At 45.1% G+C, this 22,993-nt stretch overlaps 1 protein-coding gene across 3 annotated transcripts in view; it reads right to left on the reverse strand.

Moving 5' to 3' along the window:
- Window positions 1-22,993, reverse strand: part of KLHL6 (kelch like family member 6) — a 38,573-nt gene continuing 15,580 nt past the window's right edge. For 2 of the 3 annotated variants that reach the window (XM_039727909.1, XM_039727908.1), the window contains exons 3-9: window positions 21,503-21,926; window positions 16,671-16,836; window positions 10,505-10,954; window positions 8,162-8,399; window positions 4,405-4,607; window positions 3,249-3,462; window positions 1-941 (exon numbers count right to left, since the gene is read on the reverse strand). In XM_039727909.1, the coding sequence (XP_039583843.1) occupies window positions 640-941; window positions 3,249-3,462; window positions 4,405-4,607; window positions 8,162-8,399; window positions 10,505-10,954; window positions 16,671-16,836; window positions 21,503-21,762 (1,833 nt within the window). In that variant the 5' untranslated portion in view covers window positions 21,763-21,926 and the 3' untranslated portion in view covers window positions 1-639. The remainder of the gene's footprint in view (window positions 942-3,248; window positions 3,463-4,404; window positions 4,608-8,161; window positions 8,400-10,504; window positions 10,955-16,670; window positions 16,837-21,502; window positions 21,927-22,993) is intronic. The other variant, XM_039727910.1, reaches the window with a different exon arrangement.

Here is a 22,993-nt window from a genome sequence, read left to right on the forward strand (position 1 = left end):
TACGCTTTGGCCTGTTTTATTTAGAAAACAGCCGCAGTGAATGTGCCGTGGAAACAAATTAGCGTTCATTTACATTTGCAGCCTGTGCAGTCTCTTTCTTGAGAATGACAGCAAGGTTTGCAAAATGAGATGGATTTATTTTGGTCATGCAGAACTCAAAAACCAAAAAGATATCTTCAAACAAACAAACTGGTTCAAACTTAATCTAATGTGCCAAACACTGGGAGAAAAAAAGCACAGCTTTGGAAGACGAAGTTATGTCGTACCAAAGTACAAATATTTATTCCTAAAACGACTTCTCTTTTTTCACTAGTAGTTATTGCAAATCCAAATCAACACAATAAATAGTTGACCAAACTCTGGGACCAGACTGAGCCAGTTCAAGCACATTCCAGGGCAGATATAGCTGAGAAGTAAATTTCCCACCTACATTTCTTTGCCTGATTCGAGATCCTGTGCTGGCAGGACTAAACTACAGCTGGTCCCTTTGTTTTTCTGTAGAGGGAAGGAATTAAGATAATTTAAGGATATCATGTACAGAGGAAACACAAGGACTGAGCATATATACAGATACCCCCCAGAGGAGCTGTGGCGGTGCTCGAAGCTCAAACCCATCCTCGCTGCAGTCTGTCACCGGGCTCAGACAGAAACTGCCCCGGGCACGATCTTACGGATGGGCGTGTAAGACTTCCTGAGGGTAACGCTGCCGTGGTGAGACACCCCCCGAGGCAGGACACACTCTTCTGTCAGCTTCTGGGTTTCAGGGTCCCAGCAGAGCACTGTTGCAATGACTTCGTTCTTTTCATCTCGGCCGCCGGTGATGAAGAGCTTGTTGTTGCAAGGAGAAATGCCACAGCTGGCTCTCTCGTGGGTGAACTGAGTCACCAGGCACCATGTGTCCTCCTGGGGGCTGTAGGAGTACAGAGCTTTCATCGCCCCACCTGGGAAGGAAATGGATATTGGTTTGCACTGGCCGTTCCTGTAAGGGATTTTAATTCACAACAAGACTCTGTTCCTGACATTTGTAAGAATGGTTTGTGCCCCAAAGCCAAGAAAAAGCAAGGTCACAAAATACTTTATTGTTTTGAAAGCCTGATCTGCAGAAGGCTACTTATTGTTCATAAGGCTGTGGAATTTAGGGCCAGAACAAACTGCTGTGATCCTTCAGTGTGACCGCAGTGCACCTAGCAACAGATCTTTCTCATACCTGCTGATCCAGCTAAGGACACAGCTTCAGAAAAATGCTATTTTGTTTCAAAGTGCTTAGATCAGCACTTTTAAACAGCTGGAGGTCCAGCTGTGGCAAACCATCACTGTTAGAAATGCAAACAGGATTTTTCCACTCATTCCTCTGTCCATCAATCCTCCTTCTTCCTGGAACTGGCTGCTTTCAAAAACTCTTCCTTATTTAGAGTTTGTCAGACTGAATCAATAATCTCTCTATGGGTGTGTTAAACAGAGAATGACCTTCAGTTTCTCTGTGTTTCCCAAAACTGAAGTTTTTAATGATTCGTAGTAAAGGTTCTTAGTGCACCTTTTCAATCTTGCAGTGTCCTTTTCTCTTGAAAAAATGGTCAATACCTCAATTCTCATGAAAGTCTATGAAAATATATTCCCTCCTGAGATTACTAGCAGCTAAATGGTTCTTATTCTGAAATTTACAGGCACTGAATGTGTCTTCTGTATTTGCTGTACAGAATCACAGAATTGTTAGGATTGGAAGAGACCTCTGGAGATTATCCAGCCCAGCCCCTCTGCCAAGGCAGGGTCACCTGGAGCAGGTTACACTGGAATGCATCCAGGTTTGGGTTTGGAATGCCTCCAAAGAGGGAAATTCCACAGCCTCACTGGGCAGCTGTTCCAGTGCTCTGCAACCCTCAACATAAAGAAGTCCTTCCTCACGCTGAGGTGGAACTTCATACATTGTAGTTATGGTCATTGTTCCTTATCCTGTCCCTGGCCAGCTCTGAAAAGAGTCTGGCACTGTCCTTCTGGATAGGGAACCTTGAAGCCATGGTCTTATTGATGAGGTGCAACAATGCCTGGCATCCTCCCTGCTAGCAAAGTGAGTATTTATCCGTGGTACTTATAATAGATGCTGAGTTTGACAATACTAGTGCAGCACCTGAGAGGTGATCAAGTCATTCAGAGGTGACTTAATTGAAACAGACTGAAAACAGACATTGTTGTTGTAGTGATTTACCTGGCAGTTGGTAATTCATCAGTCTGGGTCATTTGATTGCTTTGGCTGCAGTAACCAAATGCTCTTTTAAACTTCAGATGGGACTGATTTCTATCCAATTGGAGTAGACTTGTTTCTCAGATAGATAAGCAAGAGATTTACTAGTGGATGTTGCTGGCTGAAAGATGCTGAATGAATGTGACTGGAGTATCATGTCCATTTTATCAGGAGTTATATCAGCTAGCCCATAAGTCATGTGCCTTCTCTCTCTGTCATCCTGTACAAACAGGGTGAGGTCAGCTCCAGTGCTGAGGACAAGCATGAGGTGTTTTTGTACACAAAAGGGGTGTGTGTGTGTGTATACATGTGCACACACATGCAGATTACAAATCTCCCTCCAGAGCGCCATTAATTATTTGGTGAATACTCCAGCTCTATGCCAGCTCTCAGCACCATATTGATTACATTGAAATTCCCTGCACCAAGGCTGAGAGAGGGAGGGGAAACTTTTCAGAGCTCCTGTTTTGGAAACAAGTGTTCTTCTTTTCTTTTGGTTTTCCTGGTGCCACCTAGAGATGTGTGCAGGCTCCCTCTTCCCCCACAGTTCAGCTCAAAATCTTGGTTTTTCCATTTTTTCTTCCAGTTCTGGAGGTTGACTGAATTAAACTCAAGTGCAATCTAGTGAAGAGCTCTGGGTCTTTGGGTCTCAGTGGCTCTGCTCCTCTGACCTCCTCCTAGTACTCTTATCCCTGCATAAATCCTGTATGCAGTGGGTTGTGTAATGCCCCTGGAGAGGACATGATGTAGCCATGAGATCATGCCCTTGCCACTATGAACACATCTTTGGATAGCTTTAAGCTGCCTCTGAGCTACCTCCAGCTTTCCAAGACAGCTGCCATGCTAACAGGGATTTTGACTTTGTGACCTTTCCCTACTGTTTGTGAACATCCTGGATTCCCACCCCTCGCTAAGGGAAGAGCCATCTCTGTGGGGTGAAACTATCACAGAAGCACAGGACCAAGCCCTGCTGGGTGCAGACGAGGCGAGCCACGGGTGCTGCACTCACCCACCACATAGATGTGGTCCCTGAAGCTGGCAGCGTTGATGCACTTGGCCTCCACAGGCATGGCAGCCCTCAGGCTCCAGGCGTTGGTGGCCGGGTCATAGCACTGCGTCTTGTCCGTGGCCAGCTTCCCGTTGGGGCCCCCCCCAATCACGTACAGCTTCTTCTTGTAGCTGGCTGCTGCAAAGGAGCTCACGTTGACCATCAGGGGAGCAGCCTGGGGACCAAAAAGAATCATTAGTAACCGCGTGAAGCAGTCAGACTGATGCCCCGTGGGGAGGGAGCCTGCAGAATTTTAAGTCAGCATCCCTTTTTAAGCAAGGTTCAGAAGATGATGTTTCAAAGGATAAGGGAAAAGTATGTTTCAGCTTTTTCTTAAGACTGCAAAAACCCTTAATAAAAATATGCTCTGTTCAAATGCTGAGATTAAAATTACTTTATCAATAATTCAAAAGCTAGGAAATTTCAGAAATGCCAAAAATCTCCTTTACATGCTTCCAGACATTGCAAAAAAGCACAAGAAATTTGTTTGTACCGATCTTGCTACTTGCAGCTGTGATTGTTAGAGTCCTTCACATTGCTTTGTATAATCTAGAGACAATGGGTTGTGTCTGCTGTTATGATACCTAATCTCATTACTGTCATGGATTAATTGGCTGCCTAATTCTCTCCTCTCATTGCTTGAAGTACAGTGAGTAGAACTGGAGGGGGGGAGTGGGTTTAATCCTATTTACCTTCAAACCTGTACTTTCACTTTAATGTATAACCCATACCATATATAAGGCACAGCTTGGTAGACACATTTTATATACATATAAAATGTGTCAGAGCAGTAGTTTTCAGCCTGTGCTCTGGCTCATGTATACTATATACTTACTCCTTGATTTATGGACTACTAGCATTAAAGCCAACTAAAAAAAAAGGAAAGTTAGGCATTAGATCTCTCATAGGAAATGATTGGCTGGCAATCTGGGAATATTTTTACCTTCTAAAGGATATGTATTTCTATAGAAAAAAATATTTAGGGTTTTTAAAGACTAGAAATACTTAAAAGAATTATACAAGATCATTTCGATGAATCCAAGATTTCCATGAACCCTAAGATTTTCTAAATAAAATATTCCAAATAATTAAAATGTTACGTGGTGCAGCCTCTTACCTCTGACCAGCAGTTATGAAAGGGATCATATGCTTCCATGCTGTTGATTCTCTGCATGCCATCAAAGCCCCCAATGACATACACTTTGCCACCCAACACTGCCATTTTATGTCTCCAGCGCCCGATGTTGAGATACTCAATTTGTATCCATTTGTTGATGGAGGCGTTGTATTTCCAGACATCGTGCTTTGTTTCTTTGCCACCTGTAGTATACATGACATGTAAATATGATAGCACAGCTTGTATTTACTTAAAAAGTCCAATATGCCTAAATTTAAGCGTGTTCTCTCACAATGGAAAGTAAATCATTATTACTGATTGTTAACTAATGCTGTTACAAAAGACAACTTCTGCATTTAGTTTACTTAATAGTGAAGGACACTGAACAATTTCTACAGCCAAATATTCAGTGAAGATAAATCACCGTTCCTCACTTTACCAGCCCACAACAACTTTCATTTCAATACTGAGTGCACGACCAACCACACAGCAGGGTGACATGCAGGAGATTTTTGTGCAACACCAGGGCTTTTCAGAACTGCTGCAAAGGTACAAACAAACAAATGTGATTTAAGTAAGGTAGTGGAGTTGTTAACTAGTCCTGTTACAAAAGACAATTTCTGCATTTAGCTTACTTATAGTGAAGGACACTGAACAATTTCTACAGCCAAATATTCAGTGAAGATAAATCACCGTTCCTCACTTTACCAGCCCACAACAACTTTCATTTCAATACTGAGTGCACGACCAACCACACAGCAAGGTGACATGCAGGAGATTTTTGTGCAACACCAGGGCTTTGCAGAACTGCTGCAAAGGTACAAACAAACAAATGTGATTTAAGTAAGGTAGTGGAGGATACTGCAGCTGCTAGTTCCAAATCCCTTGAAGACAGGCCTGCACTGGAAAACTGCCAGGTTGTGCAGGGCAGATCCAGCCAGCCCTGTGGTTTGCATCATAAAGCAAAAGACCTGACTGTGCTCCTCCCAAAAACAGTCCTGCAGGACTTGGAAGTTTTACTATTCAACCCTGGGACCATATGGCTGGGATCCCATTTTTGTGCCTCTCCTTCTGGTCTCTTTATCTACAGACATGGGTAAGCTTCACATTTATAGCTTGAAGATCAAAACTGGACCCTGCAAACTCATTCTAGAGCTGACCTGCAAGCGGGTCTTTGCTTGTGCTAAAGCAGGGAGCAGTGTTTTAAACAAGAGCTGTTGTTTGCCTACAGTTTCTGGTGTATCTGTAATACAAACGGATCTAGTTAAGCCTGAAACCACATTTACAGACTGAGTAGCTTATTCCATCATCTGCAACCTGATTTGCAGATGGTGAATATACTGAAAAGAGAATCCATATTCCATTGAGAAAATGTCTGTCTTCATTGGTATTCTGTACTGCAGACAGATCACTGCAAACTGATGGAGCCTATCTCTGGGCCAAACAGCAGATTGAATGGGAGATAATTAGCATGCTAGAAAGAGTCGTTTGTAATGCTTTTGTCCTAGTATTTTTCACATGTATGTGGTGAATTTTCTTTGCACTCAAATAGCTGAAGTGGCCAAAGGGCCTGAATGCAGCATTCATGGCTACAAAGGGGCTGAGAGACTGCAGGTGTTCCCTTTACTCTCCCTTGAAATTTCCCTTTGACATGAGCTTGTGCTTTCCTCCACAGGCTGAAACTCATGTAGTAGCTTGAGCTGGACCAGTGGGTGAATTTGTTGCACATCAGGGAGAGATTTTTGAGAGGACTAGAAGTTAATTTTGTTTCTGTTTTTCCTCTGGACAGCAATTATTTCTAATTTGAAGAGAAATTGTGCCTAAATTAGTAAAAGCATCAGAATGGTGAATGATAATTCATGTCATTTTTAGTTATGCTGCAAATGTAGTGTTTCAGACTATCCAGTCAAAGCATTGAAACTGTTTTGGGGAAATCATGATCTAACAGTAGTCATAATCTTGTGCAAAGGACTTTCCTATTTTTGAGATGCTAAAGGAGCAGGGAAGACTCCAGACTGTACCAAGATACAGCAGGAAATAAGCACATGGAATGGGAGATCAAGTTAGGAAAAATGAAAGTCAAGTTAGAGTAGAAGAAAATTAGAGGAGCTAAAGAAAGAAAACAAAAGTAGAAGGACATGCAGGAGGAAGCAGTATTTAATCAGGATTGAGACACCAATAATTGGTTTAGCTGAGAAAAACATGCTAATGGCTTTGGTCCACTCAGCCTTTTATTTGTGTGCAAAGGGCAAAAAGGGGAAAGGCAATGAGGGAATGGAGAGAGGGACTCAGAGATATAAAAGTAAGTAAAGAAGGCAGAAAAAGAAGCTGTGAGAATGGAAGCAAAGGGAAAGCCAGCTTAGACTCACCACAACAGGGAATGTGTTAGCCTGGCCTGGAGGTAGCCTGGATAGAACATAAAATAAAAGTGGAGAAGAAACATTGGGAAAGATGTCAGGAATAAAAGAATGCAAGAGCCTTGAAAAAGAGGGAAGGGTAATAAATTGAAAGTAAATGGAAAATAGACCTCTCAACTCAAGGGTGTGAAGGTGAGGGGAATATTCCCTAGTTGGAATGTTTGACTTAGGCTTCTCTCTACAGCTACCTTTTAACAGAGGGGCTAATGCCAGAAAGTCTCTATGGTGGACTGACAGGAATAACTTTCTTTACTTGTAGTTATGGAAACAGTAATCTATTTCTTATCCCAGGATAAAAGTTTAATAAATGTTAAATTGGAATGAAGTATCAAATATATGTGGATTCCCAAAAGAAAGAATACAATGGAAGATATTTGAATAAAGGCAGTGGACCACTATTTGCACTTTAGCATTCACACTTTGGTCTACTCTTCTGTTTTGATGGAGTACAGAATTTGGTGGCCAGTTTTGCAGAAAGGAAGTATTCTACCTATGAAGGCCCTGCTCTGTAACATGGGCTCTAAAGCCACAGTGATGAAAAGCTTGCTGTCAGTTTTCCTCTGGAAGCACAACAAGATCATCCAACTTGTTTTTTGACAGGCCATCAAAAGCAGCTGTCAAACTGGCCAACAAGATTGATTTAACATTTTGATTGTCAGAGTAAAATCTCTGTAGCTCTGGGATCAAACCCTGTGTGGAGCTCAAGTGTATTTGTGTGGGAAGTTAAGTACATCTCCTGAAGCTCTTGGGATGATGATCAGCACATGAGTTGTTCAGACCCACACTGGGTGTCTGGAACATGGGATTTCATCTGGCTTTGACAGTTTATACTGCCAAGTTAATGACTGTGGGTGGGCAGGTCTAGAGTCCTCTATGGTGGCAGCTTTCAGGGAGCAGCCAAACATCACTGACAGTTCCCTGCAGGTTCTTGACTGACTTTTGCAAAATGACTCAGACTCTGGCAGGATTTTGCTAATGCATGTGGAGCTTCAAATGAACTTGTCACAAGAAGATGCTGAAGCAATTTGTCATTTTATGTTTGGTGAACTGTTCCCAAGAACCCTTCTGTGACCTCAGTCACTGTTTAGGGTGCTGCACAAAAGTACCCATGCACATAGATCAGTGTTGTTTGAAAAGGAATCCTGTGCTCAGATCAGAGCTAAGCAGTGTCCTTACACATCCAGTGCTCTCTGGAGCATGTCCAAAGCCAAAGCATTAAAATACCTGCAGTGCTTAATTTTTCTAAAGCTGCCTCAAGCATGGTCTTGATAAAAGCTGGAAATAATCGTGAGAATGCTTTGCTCCCCTCCTGCACTCCCAGTCAATGTCTTGTTCCTTACCTGATATGTAGACTTCATTTTTTAGAGTAATGCATGCAAACTCCACCCATTTTTTATTCTCATTCTCTGGCTCCTGCTCTGTGATTGGTAATTTTGCGACTTCCAGACGGCTTCGCCTCAAAGGATCCAGGCAAGTCACTTCTGCTACAAACTTCTCATCTTTTGTACAGCCCCCTATGATCATAAACACCTCAGACTGGAACTCGTGCATCCTGGGCTTGGTCCTTTCTGTGATAATCTAAATGCAAGTGAGACAGAGTGAGTACACAGGGCACTTACACCTACGATTACAGAAAGGCCAGGTGACCTTTTCTTTGATTACCTGTTTTTTGAAAAACAGGTTATCAAAGAAGGCTTACATCAACTGAACCAATTAGCCAAGGCTTTCTAATTTAAAAGTCTGAAAAGCATCCTAGAAGCATTCAGTAGAGATTGCTGTATCCTTCTTTCAGCAGGATTTTTCCAACTCTGAACTTAGCTGCTTTTGCCTGTCTACTAGGATCCTTTCAGATCCTTTTAGGAATTTCCAGGATGGCACCAAGAGCTGTGCAGGTGAGCAGTAGTGACAAGGCTGGGTGCACGTCAGGTAGCTGAAAAGGACAGGTTTTATTTGGGTTGACAGAGTGAGGGCAGGGTAGGGGGACCCCAAGGTTTGTGTATGCCTTGGGGAGCTCAGAGAGAGCAAGACTGCAGTTAGTGCTAGCAGAAAATAATTGCTCTCATTATTTGTCCTGAAGAGATATGTTAGTGTCAGAACAATAACAATTCTCAACTGTGGAGGGGTTATTTTTATTTGTTTCTTTGTGTGTAAGCTCTTACCTCAAGCCAAAATTAGAAGACTTATTTAAAGCCAGCACCAGGCTCTGAAATGTGCTTAGCTCTAATTTACTGCTTGTTGGCTCAGTTTATTGACCAGGTCTTTGTTTCAGGGTCACTGGAGAAGTTCACTTGCCAGGTAGATGTTCACCAGGAGCAAAGAATGCAAGGGGTGCTTGAAAACTTGTGTTCTCTTGGAGGAAATGCTTGCAAACAAGACCCACAGGTCAAATGCCGTGTCAGGAGGCAACTTGCTTAAAGTTGTACCTCTCTTTCTGCTTTTACCATGTTTCTATAAATTGGTATAACTTATCCATATTAAAAGATATTATCTACACAGACACGTGTCTTCTATTTTGACTATGTCCAGAAAATGAATAGGCACATTTTTGTAGAACGTGAGTCCCAGAACTTGCCAGCTTCCAGGGCTCTGTTTGAACCTGCCTGGCACCCTTGCGAGGCGTCAGCCCCGGGGAGGGCAGCTGGCAGCGCAGCCTCCTGCGGCTGGCCCTTTGAAGATGAGCGCAATGCGTGTTCAGCCCGGGGCAGCGCTGCCTTTATCTGTCCGCATGCACCTGACAGCACTGCCCAGGGCACAAGGCTTGCCCAGGGAGCTCCAAACAGACCGCCCCAGCTCACCGAGCAGTGTCTTGCACGGAGAGCGCGGGGTCTGTCCCCGCTGGCCGTGCCGGTGACACAGGTGACACATCCGCCCTGATGGGTCACAACGCCCTCCTGTGACTCTGACTGCGGAGGGACACGTTTCCTCACACGCTCACGAACTTTGCTCCTGTTGTGAAATCTGACCTCTTGGTTGCTCTCCCCTCTCCCCCATATTTTGGCCAGGGAGATGCGACTGATACCTCAGTTTCCAAAGGGGACAGGCAATGGAAGGACTGGACATCCACCACAGCCGGCACTGAGCAGGCAGGACAGGACTCGACTGGGTGTCAGGATTAATCTGTCTCTTTGGGGGCAGGGACCTCTGCAAACAGCAGATGAGCAGTCCTCTCCTCTGCAAAGAGACCATCTTCTTTGCAGGAGGAAGAATATTTCCTTTATGAAACATTTTCCCCATAAGTAACAGGGGAAGATTTTACATATTAACATTTGAAAGAGTCATTACAGATTGTGGCACAGTTTGGTGGGAAAATTATTCGTCTTTTCTTAGTCTTGAAGTAATAGCTGAGAGGGTGAGGTGTCAGGGCTAACACCATTTGCCTTTTTACTAGGGAAGCTACCTGGGGTCTTCATTTAGCAAGAGTGTGTATGAAGGGTCAAGCCCAGATGTTCATAAACAGGAAGCTGTGCACTTTGTTTTAAAACAACCCACCAAAATCTTCTGAACTGTCTCAGACAGCAGGATAAATTCTGAGGGCCCATTTTGACTTTTCAGTAGCACCAGTTAGTGGAAATTCAGTGTGATTACCTTTTTCTGCCCCATGGCACTGCTCCTTTCAAATCAATTTTTGAGCTGAAGCATGAGACATTTACAAAGAGTGGCTAATACCTTCCTGTTTTACTCACCTCATTGCCTGACAGATGGTACATTCTTGCTTCTTGGAGCAAAGGAAAGACATCTGGACACTGTCTAATGAGTTGATCAGCTTCAACAGTCTCTACAAAATACCAGGGGTCCAAGAGGGGCAGCCGGACGTTCTCCAGCACGTATGGCAGGAGAGAAAACCTTTCGGACTCCTTGTAACGGACCCAGTTCATGACGGTTTCAAACACCTGCGCCTCCTCCGTGACACAGAGCTCATCACTCTTCAGCGTGCTGCACAGGATGTCCGCCGGCAGCTCCAGGAACTCCTCGTAGTTCAGGACCTGGGTGAAGTTCTGGATAATGTAGTTCTGTACCTGTTGTTTGAGGCTGTGCAGGGAGTGGGCGTCAGCCAGCCTCAGGATGCCGACGCAGTTCTCCGGCTGGAGTGCTTCAGTGAGAAAACTGGCACAAGCATCTACCATGCGCAGGAACTGTGGGCAGAAAAATCTTGTATAAGCACAGAAGGGTTAATGAAAACTATCACAGGGGAGCCATGGAGCAACCAGCCATGCCCAGTACAGTAAAGAGCTGAGGGAGACAAGAACTGGATCATCTGAGCACAGGTATCTCCCAAGACCTGCAGTCTGAAATAAGAATTTCTTCTTCCTACTGCTTTTATTCCCTCTGCGTCCCATTGCTCGTTTCCCTTCTTGCAGAATGCAGAAGACCTGTGACAGTCATGAATTTTATTTGTTTCATGAAAGGGTTTCCTGCTATTCCCTTTTCCTCCATGAGATCTCTAAGCACTGGCAATCACGGAGTTACAAAGCACAGATAAGGACCCCAGGCATCCAATTTGCTTCCCCTGCTTCATCTTGCATGTCAGCTCAGAACAACTAGAGCAGAGTCTGGTTTTAGAGTGAAGGCAGTGGCAATCACGGAGTTACAAAGCACAGATAAGGACCCCAGGCATCCAATTTGCTTCCACTGCTTCATCTTTCATGTCAGCTCAGACCAGCTAGAGCAAAGTCTGGTTTTAGAGTGAAGGTGGCTCCACTGTCTGTATTTAAACTCCAAGTGCATCTGAGGCCTTGTGGGATGGGTGTGAGCTCTGAGTGCTGGGAGGTTTGGGGCAGTGTGCTGCCCCAGAAGGAATGGGCAGCAGTCCTAGACTGGGGTGAGTGGCAGGAAGAGATTGGCCTTCAGCAATTCTTTTGAGCTTCCTGACAGAATCTGTTGTGGGGGAGGCCTTCAGAGGGTCTAGTGACCTGATTTGTCATTACTATTGGCTGAAAACAATATTGATATGCATTTTACACACAGAGTCTTCTTAATCTGTCTTCAAACTGGCTGTGTTTGCATTCAATAAGGCATCACAACTACTCTCATAAATTTCCTTGGCAAAATTACCCCACCTGAGGGTTCCAAGCGCACACATTCTGGGCCACAGGTGTCTGCGGGATATTTGTAAAAACTGTGATCTGAACTGGATTGCTGATAATTATTCAGGAATTGAGAACCAGTGTTGGGTAGAACTGATCAATTACAATGCTTCATCCTAATAGATTTTCCATCACCTCTGTGATTTCAGGTACAAATACTGCCACTGAACAATGCAATAAAGATGGGTCAGAGCTAATGTTGTGCATTTCCATCTGTGCTTTTTGGGTTGTTTTTCTGTCCAGTGTCAGCAAGCAAACCATTTGAACTCATGTTTTCTCACTGGGGAAAGTTGTGCAATAGTAATTGAGGGGCAAAGAGGAAGCGAAACATTTTTAAACACTGTAGTATGTAGATTTGTTTCAGTAATTAGGGTAGAATCTTCCAGACCCATCGGTGTCGTGTTGACATATTTAGACTGTTTATCAGAGCTGAGCGATCGCAGACGCTGTGTACAGACTGCCTGGTTCCTGTTTTACATTTAGATGTGGTCAAAAGTTTAGAGAAATGCAACTGACTGATGAACGAGGCTATGTGAGGTCTCAGAACGTGTTGCCACCACTGACATTAATTGTGATAAAAATATATCAGTGGACCACAGTGGCACTGAGGCACAGCTCAGTGACCCCTCTGCACCTTGCACATTCCCCTTGCCTGCTCTCAGGGCGAGCACGAGGCAAGCACTTTGAATTCATCAGTCATTTCCTTGAGGATCTGAAAGGACTTAGCCACCAAGTAGGCTTCAGACCTGAGGCAGGTTAAGCATCAGCCTTATTAAGCTCATTAAGCATAAGCATTCAAAGTTGTCAGTAATGAGACACAAAAAAACAAACCTAGGATTTGCCAAGGTCGGATCGACTCATCAGTGACTCTGGGAATAGACCCCAAAACAACGTTCTCACAGCCTGCAGCAAAGCTCCGTAGAGTTCTCTAATTATCTATACATGGCTTGTTAAGAGCAGTGCTGAGGTGACAGGGTGCACACGGCTCTCACGGCCAGTAGGCCCCACTCCCTCACTGCGGGGCTGTTTGTGGCCAGGCAAATGCAGAACTGTGAGGTGTGGGTGTGAGAAACAGCCCCGCTGAGGCTCCACCAGAGAGGCTGGGCTGCTTGGGAGCAAATCAAGGCAGGACTTTCCCTGCTTCTGCTCCTCATCTCTGCGCTGCACTGACTCCCCAACACTGCCTTCATTTAGACAATAAATTCCCCCCAAAACTCCCCCAAAACTTGCTGGGCATATGTCAGTCAGTCCCAGGAGAGCAGGTGGCTGACTCAAGAGAGCATCAGAAGGAAGAGAACCCTGAGCCTCTGCTTTATCTGCTCTGATTATTCTAGCAGAGCTCTGCATTTTCCACTTGTCCACTGTGAGTACCTCTCCTAATGTCAATCCAGGCACTTTAAAAGCCCTGTTCCCTGAGAACAGTTTCTTCAATAAGTTAGTCCTTCTCCTAACACCCATGTGAATCCAGGTTCTCAATTGCTAGAGACATCCCATATGCTTACTTGGCCTCCACTTGGCTTTCACTCTGAATAGCAAAATTTGTTCTCCCCATAGAATCCTCACTTGTCCCAGCCGTGATTCAGTGGTGATGTGTAAGCAGTGCCAGCAGCCCTGCCTCCAGCTAGAGCCCCCAGAAGGGGAAGGCAAGGGGCACTGAAAGGTCTTTCATTCACAATCCCTCTCTGTATGCAGCACACTTCAGGGCCGGATCCTGCACCCTGCAGCTCATGGACCTCAGCCACCGGCTCTGCTGCGGCTGCAGGGACAGCAGGGCCTGTCCCGGCTCAGCAGTGACACCGTGCCCCGAGAGAGCCCGGCCAGAGCCAGCCGAGGGGCACAGCCCCCTCCAGGGCTGCTACCTGAGGAGTGGAGGCTTTCTGAGCCTGCCAGAGCCAGCCGAGGGGCACAGCCCCCTCCAGGGCTGCTCCCCGGGGGAATAGAGGCGGTCTGAGCCTGCCAGCCCTTTCCCCGGGAGCTGCCCTGAAGGCCTTTGGTAGCAAATGGTGCCCTCCTGTCTTGGCACGGCCTGCAGCCGGCACCCTGGCTCTGCCCTGCTCAGTGGCCTCAGGATGGCTGCCGGGTATTGGAGCCCTATTTCCCTTGGAGAAATGTAAAGTGGATTTCTGCAGGGATGAGGGGTGCGTTGGGGTCAGTCAGGCCACCAGGCTGGTGGTGCTTCCACCGTGCCCTGAGGGCAGAGCAGCCCTGCTGTGCTTAAAGGGGGCAGCTCGGGGAATCCTCCACTGTTCCCACTGCATTTCCATGGCAGGGGGCATCACAGCCTTTGGTGACAACACAGTTTCTTTTCCATCTGCTCGGAAGCCTGCTTCCCTCTCACCATTTCTTTGCTTCCACCACCACAGCTGATGCGCTCCCTCACCCAAACCCTGCTGAGGCAATGGGTAATACAGAGGTTCCTGGGGGGCAGGAGCAGTGTAGGCTGGTCTGGAGGCTGTTGCTGAGTTCTGGTGAGGGAAGCAGGGCTGCCTGCATGGCCCTGGGCAGCAGCTGGGATCCTGACCCTTGCCAGGGTGAAAGGATGAGCAGCTCTGCGGGCAGTGTGGGTGGCAGAGCTGCTGGGCGGGATCCAGGGTGGGCACCAGCCTTGCAAGTGCAGTGGCTGGGCAGCCAGACAGAGGAGGTGATTATTGAACTCGTGTTGCAACTGTGCTTGAGGTGGAAAAAATTTGTCTGGCTCACTTGAGGGTGAGGCTGAGGTGTTCAGCAGCTCCCTGTTCCAAACCCTTCACCTGCTTCCCCACCGTGGCAGGGACGCCTGCTCTCTCCAAACAGCCCTCCACCTCTTCCCACTGTCAGTTTTGACTGCATTTGGTCAAAACTTACTAGAAGGGAGTAAACAAAGGCATAATTACATAAAACCTTTTCAAAAACAGTTTCTTGAGAAAAGATCATTTACATTAGAATATCTATACTGAAATATCTAGAACTGTACAAGTTATTTCTTCTTTGGTTCTTTGCCAAGTCCCCAAGGTTAAAAAGAGGCTCTGCCACAAGTTCTTGCTAAGTCAGTTGAAAAGATTCTATTTGGAATTTGGATTTCTCACAAGTCACTAATTTGAAAGAATTTATCAAACAAAAATGTTACAATAAATTGCAGAAATAATCTTTTCAGCTGTTGATACATCCAAATGAAACATTTGACTCTTTCAACTCTGTTCTTCAGCATAAATAGCACGGACTAGCTGGCAGAACTCTAGTTCTGTCAGCTTGATATAGTAGATTACTAAAGATTTAATAGTTTAAAAGGTTTTTTGCACAAAACACATTTTCAGCCCAAACCCTCACATTATAAATGTGAGGACTTATAAATTTATAATGAAGCCTTATAAAACTTGAGAGTATCCAGGACAACCACTCTTTTTAGCTGAACATTCCTGGTGTTCTAGGTTTATCTAGTTTTCTTCTAGTTTACTTTTCTTACTTACGGTACCCTCACAGTATTATCATTATTCTAACAGAGTTTGATGGTTTTCTTAAAGCACCAGCATTGGGAATCAAATTTAATCTTAATTTTAAGGAAAAGTATGGAAGATACATGAAAAAAACATAAGTTTATACTTTTGATAGTTCCAGAAGGGAAAAAAAAAAGCTGAGGAATGAGCCTAAGGAAAAAAGGTTCAAAAGAAAACAAAAACAAGATGGAAAATGTCCTGAAAATGAACAAAATGTAGCCATTTAATGGTACCAGTTGGTAGTGTTGGTACATGGAAAATGTACTGCAGGCCCAAGTGACATTAAAGTTACCTTTGTGAAATTTTTCCTAATATCCAATCTAGACCTCCCTTGGTACAAGTTGAGATAATTTCCTCTTGTCCCATTCACTTTTACCTGGGAGAAGAGCCTAATCCCCACCTGGCTACAGCCTCCTGTCAGGGAGTTGAAGAGAGCAACCTGAGGGTACCCTATTTGGGTCCTCCTTTTCAATAAAGTCCCTTTTTAATAGGGTCCTCTTTTTCTCCAAACTGAGCACCCCCAGCTCCCTAAGCAGCTCCTCGTAGGACTTGTGTCCTAAAACGCAGAGTTCCGGAACTGCAGAGCAAAATTTCCATGTGAGATTCAAGAGTCTGAATTCCCCCATGAACCAGGGAGCTGGGTGTTTCTTGTCTTCCCTAAAGAGAGGAATGGACACACACACACATTGGCACTTGGCAGGTTACGTTGGTTACAATTTGTTGGCAATTTGCAGCACGGTACCAGACACTGCAATTTGGCAGACCTCACAGGTGATTTACAGGACACGTGAATACCTCGTGGACCAAAGGCTGAGTAACACTGCCCAACTCCGGCCTCCCACAAGTCCCAGGTCATGACTAAAACCCTTTCCATCACGAGATCTGCAAAGGAGGATGCTAACTTTGGCTGGCAAGCCTCCATCTCAAGGCAGAGGAGACAGAGAGGCAAAGTAACTTCCTGCTCCGGCCAGCCATGCCAGCTGCTGCCCACTAGCCCTTCTGACTGGCCTTACAGGCTGAGCTGAATTTTGGGGAGCACTGCCAGGCAGGCAGCACATGGAGCAGCCCTTGGAGGCACAGCCAGGCTCTTTTCCTGTTTGCATAACACTCAGCGCAGCAAAATTCCAGTACATGGCTGTCCCTGCCTTTTTTTTTACCTTAATGTAAGTAAATATGAAGCAAAATGCTTCGAGAACCCATGAAATCAGAGAAGTTTGCAGTGTGCTACCCAGGGTAAGACGTGGTATTGCCAGAGCAGTGAGATTGGGTCAGTGCATCTGAGTTATCTGTACCTGAAAGAGGCTGGCAGCTTCCAAGACTTTCTGTACATTTTGCTTTGTGATGAGCATCTTGCTGGTGTAAGTGTAGTCCAAGAGTATATTCATGGTTTCTGCATCAACTCCTTTTAGTATGATCTTCTCCTCATATTTCTCTCTTAAATCATTGCAGAACATGGCCCTGGAAAGAAAGACATTTATCTTTTACTGCATTCCAGTCAGGATGAGGCATTCTGAAAACATTGGGCTATTTAGATTTCAACACAGAATACTCTGATTGCTTCATATTTTATGCAATTACTCCTGTTAAAAAGAAACAAGAAAATATCTTTTTGTTTCTCTTCTACCTCTGTAATCTTGAGTTTGATAAGACATCCACACATGACTGATTCCTCTGTTCTGTCCTCTACAGCAGACCTAGGGCTCCAGGGCAGCAAAAGGCATTAATACCAGTGGTGGGCCAGGGGAGAATGGCTTATGGATTTTCTTCTAATTTAGAGTCCAACTTTTCTTCTGCTAAATTTTGGGATTGTAGAGTTGGTACCTCTTGGCTAGAGAAGCAATTGAATTTGCATGAATTTGAAGTACTGTTAGGCAGAAAGTGCAGTGATTTCATACATGTAGGTAGCAACTCTTCTTTGGTGGCCAATACTGCATCTGAAAGGTGCCCACCAGACATACCTTTGGCACTGGGCAGATATTTCATGAGGGGTATAAATCAGAAATTCTCTAAGGGCTATTTAAATCCATTTTGCGTTGTGACAGCTGCAAGACAAACACACACATCTTCCTCTGCACTTTCAGTTCATAGATTTAATTATTTCTTCCAATGCTTTTTGCTTTTACTTATGATTTTGATCAGCCCCTTCTTGTTTGCTGCATTCAGAGGACGAGGTGTCACATCATTTGGAATCTGTCTCAACAGATCAGAATTACATGAGTCCACTTGTAACTGCATTGGTGAAAAACATGTGCAGATCTAAAGTGTAATTAGAAGCACTCTTTACCCTGCATTCCAAGCTCTTCTTTATTAGTCATACACCATGTTGACAGGACAATGCAACCTGGGAAATGGCTAGAGGTCCCAAGTCTTAGGCCATGTTTTTCTTGTAAAAGAAGTGCCTGAATTAAGCTGTCTGATTGACACATCTTACTGGAACCAAGACGTAAACAGATTTTATTGCAAAGCAGTTAGGCACAATGAATGGCAAATGGATGGAAGATACCAGCTGCTACTTGCTCTAAGGACTACCTGTTCCTTACTTCAGGAGAAAATTTATAGCAAGGTCTTAGTTACCTCAGTGTGCAAAACTGCCTCTGGATAGAGAGGCCTAACTTTTGAGCAGGAAATTTGGGCAGAGAAGTTACTTGTCAGAAAAGTTGTTCAGCCAAAATTCTTATTTTTCCTCTCACTCATCTCAGCTCGTGAAAGGCTTTTGCTTCACTGCCCTGCTTCATGGTCCAGCTTCTGCTGCTACTGAAATCAGAATATTTCAAAGGCATTTAGACAAACGCTCCTTAACTTCGGTGACCACGAGACTGGGATTCATTTCTCTTCTCTCCCTCTGGCACTGTCAAGTGATGCAAAAGGGGATGTGTGGGCCACTGAAAGAGGTGGCCATCTGAAAACAGCAGCCCTCAGTTCCCTCCTCTCCCTGGGAATGGAGAGGGGGGTGGCACAGGAGAGCTCTTTGAGTCGTGCGGGATTGAGGGGTGCCGGATGTTTCATCTGAACAAGAACCGGGCCCATGGAGGGTGCAGGTGGTGTCTGCTCTTCTTCCTTTCATCTCTTAAGCTGGTGACTCCAGACTTGTATTGACCCATCCCTGTCGGGGAGGTGAAAGTCTCACTTCTGTCCCACAGACTGGAGTGTTTGCTGGGTCAGTCAGAGGTACCCAGGGTGACACTTGTGCAAGGCTGTTAGAAACCAGCCTCAGCATTCTGCTGGTGGCTGTGCACAGGGGTCTGGTCAAAGTGCTTTGGCCTATCTGCTTCCTAATCTTTGTAATTGGTTTAGAGCTGCCATCCACTCCCAATTTCGTAGGGTGTAGATTTATGTAATGCAGCTGTGAGCTGCAGCAATCACACCTCTAAAGCACAGTGCTCTCCCACCAGTTCTCTGCTCTAGATGGTGGCAGGGCTGAACTGGGCAGTGCTGCACAGGAGAGATGACTGCTGTGGCCTTCCTTCTGCTCAAATGTTCTGGTTCTCATTCCCACCCTGTGTGCTGGCAGGGGGAACGCTGCTCCTCTCAGGCTGATCAGGCTGAGCTTCTCTCCTAGGGATTAAAATGCTGCCTCTGAATCTTTCTGAACTTACCCTCAGGAGGCTCTAAATCCTTCAGATGTGGCTACTAATTCCATTGTATGTTTCCCTGGGTCTTGTCCCTGTGTAATTCTAAACTGCACCTTTAAACCAACAGATACTCTAAGAAATGCACATCTGAATTGAGGGCCCAGTGCCAAATTTAGATACCCAAAAATGAGTAATTTTAGAAAAAATTCTGATTTTTTTTCTAATTTAAAGTTAGAGAAATCTCAATAAAATAAACTAGGGGGTTGCAGTTTCGTGAAGCACTTTTTAAGCACCCTCCCACACTGGAATGCTTGTGCTTGGAATTATGGACCTGACTTCAAACAACCATGCCAGAGCTCGGGGGTGCTCTGGAAAATGGCTCCAACCTTTCCCAGCCCCACTCTCCCACTACTCTTGGACAGTGCAGGATTAAAGAACTACTGTTCCACCTTAGTCAGCTGGTGTTTCTCTTCTCTGCTTTGTTATCATCACGGATGTAAACGCAGAGTTAATGTTTTTATGTCTATGGGTGCAGGACGTCACAAGAATTAGTCTATCTACTCTCCAGCAGTGCTGAAGAAGGCCTAGAAGGGGTTAGCTTTGTTTTAGTGTGTCCCAGTCAGCTGCTGTGGGTTGCCCACGCCATGGCACCCAGCCTTCAGGAAGGGTTGTGTAACGTGCAGGGGCACGAAGCCCGTGAGTCTCTGCGTCCCTTTGCTTTGCTCCCGTGCATGGCTGCTGTTGGAGGTCCTGTAATAGCATGGAAAGTATTCACAGGAACAGTGGGATTTAGGAATTCCTTCTTTCTCTGGGGCCATGCAGCTTCCAGAGAACTATGGCAAGATGAATGAAGGCTCCTTGTGAGCAGCAGAACCAGCGAAGCTCAGTTTCCTGCAGGCTTGCGTCCTTCTTTCCCTCCTCACAGTAACCTCAGCTTCCCCTTCCTGAGCCCTCCATTCTCCCTCCTTATTCCTCTTACACACTTCAGGGTCCCTCCCAGGAGCTCTGGCTGTGCTGGCTGTGCAGTGTGGTTGCTCTGGGCACTGTGTGCTGGCTGGCCAGGACACCCTGCTCGTTACCCTGCAGAGCAGCAAGGGTGCCAGCCCAGCATCTCTCCTCTCCTAGCTGCAGCCTTCCATCAAACTCACGGGAACTTCAGGTTTGAAATTTCCCTCCTGTGCCAAACGTGATTGAAACTAACCCAAAGAGCCATGACAGAGGCACTGGCAGGCAGTGAGATGTAATAAATCTCAACTCTGTGGGTAGCCAAGCCAAACAGAAGCACCCAGAGGAGCAGACCCTGCATGAATGTGCAGTTGCCTTGGGGTGGGATGACCTCCAGGCAGGTATCCCCCCTCCTTCCCAGGAACAGGCTGTAGCTCAGGGAAAGCTCTCTGGAAAGCTGACCAACAGCTGTTCTCATAAAACTACCTTGCCTGGTTTTAACTGGAAAATCCTTCTGATTGCAGCACCTTTACTTATAGTGAAATTGGGGTTTTTTGTCAAAGTATCATTATGATAATTTTGATTTTAATTTGTGCATCTGCTGTCCATTATGCATACAATGATGGTAAGAAATATTTGGGCATCTCTGCTTTTAGCTGTATATTTTCTCATATGCAATAAATTTAGTCTCTCTGTAGAAATAATACCTGTCTCCAAATATTCACAGACACAATCTCTATTCTAGATTAGAAAAGCAGAACTGTTCTGGCACTACTAGCAAAGCTTACCAGACTCCATTAAAATTAGCTTTCTGCTCATGTCACAAGTGGTCACAGGTCCTTTTTTCTCGTGTTTCCTGTTCAGTCATCTGATCACTTTAGCAGTAAAGAAAGAAAGAAAAAAAATCCCAGCCATGCAAATGTGATGGTCTAAATGATATTGTCTAATTGATAATGGAAAATCTGTGCTGAAACTGATACCAAGTTCCTCCGTGTGTCTAAAATTTGTTCTTGTTGGCCAGTAGTCTCAGATAGAATATTTATTGTATTGAAAGAATGAAAAGTTTAAGCAGACCAGAAGGAGACAGTGAAGTGGCAAAATTGCTCTCAAGGAGACATTTCCCATTGCAACTGATTTCCAGATGGAAAATTCCTTCTCTTTGCTCCTCAAAAATTTAATGAATATATATTTTTGCCCCAGAATGGTAACAGGAAAAATTAGCAGGTTCCAGAAACCCACTCCTATTTCAATAAAAACACCCTGCTATCTGAATGGGTATTCCTCTTTGCCCAGATCCCAAAGGGACAAGTGGCTAAAGATACTTGATTAAAGCACTCTTTTCTCATGCGCTTGTCTGCCAATATTCTGTCTTACTTTGCATGCCTCCAGCAGACTTTTTGAGTGCTGGTATCAGAACTCCAGCAAACCCACAACTTGGCACCTGCCTTATTTAATTCTCCAACTTAAAAAAAGCTGAAAGGTGTAAGGAATTAGAAGCTCATTGCGAATTTGCAGACTTTAACGCCTAGTTTGCACTGCTTGGAGACCTACAGTTCAAGTCTAAGGAGCAAAATAAGCGTATTGGTTTTGTTTGTTACAAACCTTACCTGAAATAATTGCTTGCTGCAGCAAGGACCACTCGGTGACAGGAGAATTCCCTGCTGTCCACGCACAGGATGACATCAGTAAGGGAATTTTCAAGCCGAAGGTTCTCAAGGCCATTCTGGAGCACCAGAGAGAGACCTGTATCGTCAAACTTGACCTTTTCACCACTCGAGACTTCCACCAGGTCCCCCATTTTTGTCGAACACTCATTGTCCAAAGAGATCTCGGGCTCCTCAGAGCTCTTCTCCAGCGTGTCCCCCATTTTCTGGCCAGCCCCGTCTCATTCTGTTGGTGCTTCGATCTAAAACGGGCTCCTCAGCTTTGGGCAAATCACACTGCAGAAGTTGGGCGGATTTCCTGTCCAGAGGTCTCTGCTTATCTGTAGCTGTCACACACACATAACAGGAAGCCTTGCACTTTCTCATCCTGTTAACACAAACAAAGGGTGGGTTTTTTCAGTGATTTTCAGGCAGTATCAGCGTGTTTAGAAAGGCCTTAAGATGCCTCTGGATGTGAGAAGATTACAAGTGACAGGGACAGCCTGCTTCCCACCCTCAAGCCAGTCCCTCGCTGTTATCTGCTGGTTGTATTGATAGGTGCACCACATGCCTATCAAGCACTCCTGGTGGACTAGGCTGCTAAGGGAAAAAGCAAAATATTTTATATTTCCTTTTCCAGGTATGTGGTTATTAATAACTGAGCTGGTTTGGGGTTTGGTTTTGTTTTTTAGTGATATGCTTGTGTATTCAGAAAACCCTCCAGGTGGATGTTTCTGTCCCTTGTGACTGGCTAGCTGGCAACCATTGCACAGCTTTTCTTTAAGGCTAAATGGGCACAACTCTCCCAAGGACAAGGACCAGCATCAAAGACCTCACAGCTGACAGTCTTAAGGCTTCACTGCTGGGCACCCAGAGCACAGTGATGAAGGTTTCCCTGTCACCTAAGGGTGGACCAGATCTACTTGGACATCACCTGTATGAGAGCCTGAATCAAGCTAATTAATAAGCAACACAGCCTACTGAGAGTAACAGAGCAAATCCCTGACTTGCTTAGGAAACTCTCACACTGGGAAGTAAAAATGCACACCTCTATCTCCCCCTGAGAGGAATGTAGGACTAATCCTCACTTTGGTAATTTGAGTGCTAACAAATCTTGCCTTTGTGATAATTACTTCTAGGAATCCTTGTTTGGCCAATCCAAAGGTTCTTATTTTGTGTTTGGTTTCCTCTTTTGTCTCCAGCTTGTAAAGCTGAGCTCACAGTATTATGGGAAGCTTGGCTTCCTCCCTTCCAGAAGGAGGTGAAAGCAAGGTCTGAGAGAGTCAGATTGGAAGACGAAGAGGAAGGAAAGCAAAAAATATCCTGCCTGCTTTCCTCTACCTCCTTGTAATGGGGTTTTCTTCATTTTGTGCAGTCTGTGCAGGTCTTTGGCTTTTTCCTTTCCCAGCTGATTTAAACATGTTCCTGCTGCCTTTTGTGCTAAGTTTTGCTAAT

This window comes from Passer montanus, unplaced genomic scaffold, assembly GCF_014805655.1.
Source record: "Passer montanus isolate IOZ18808 unplaced genomic scaffold, ASM1480565v1 scaffold63, whole genome shotgun sequence".
Lineage (NCBI taxonomy): Eukaryota > Metazoa > Chordata > Aves > Passeriformes > Passeridae > Passer > Passer montanus.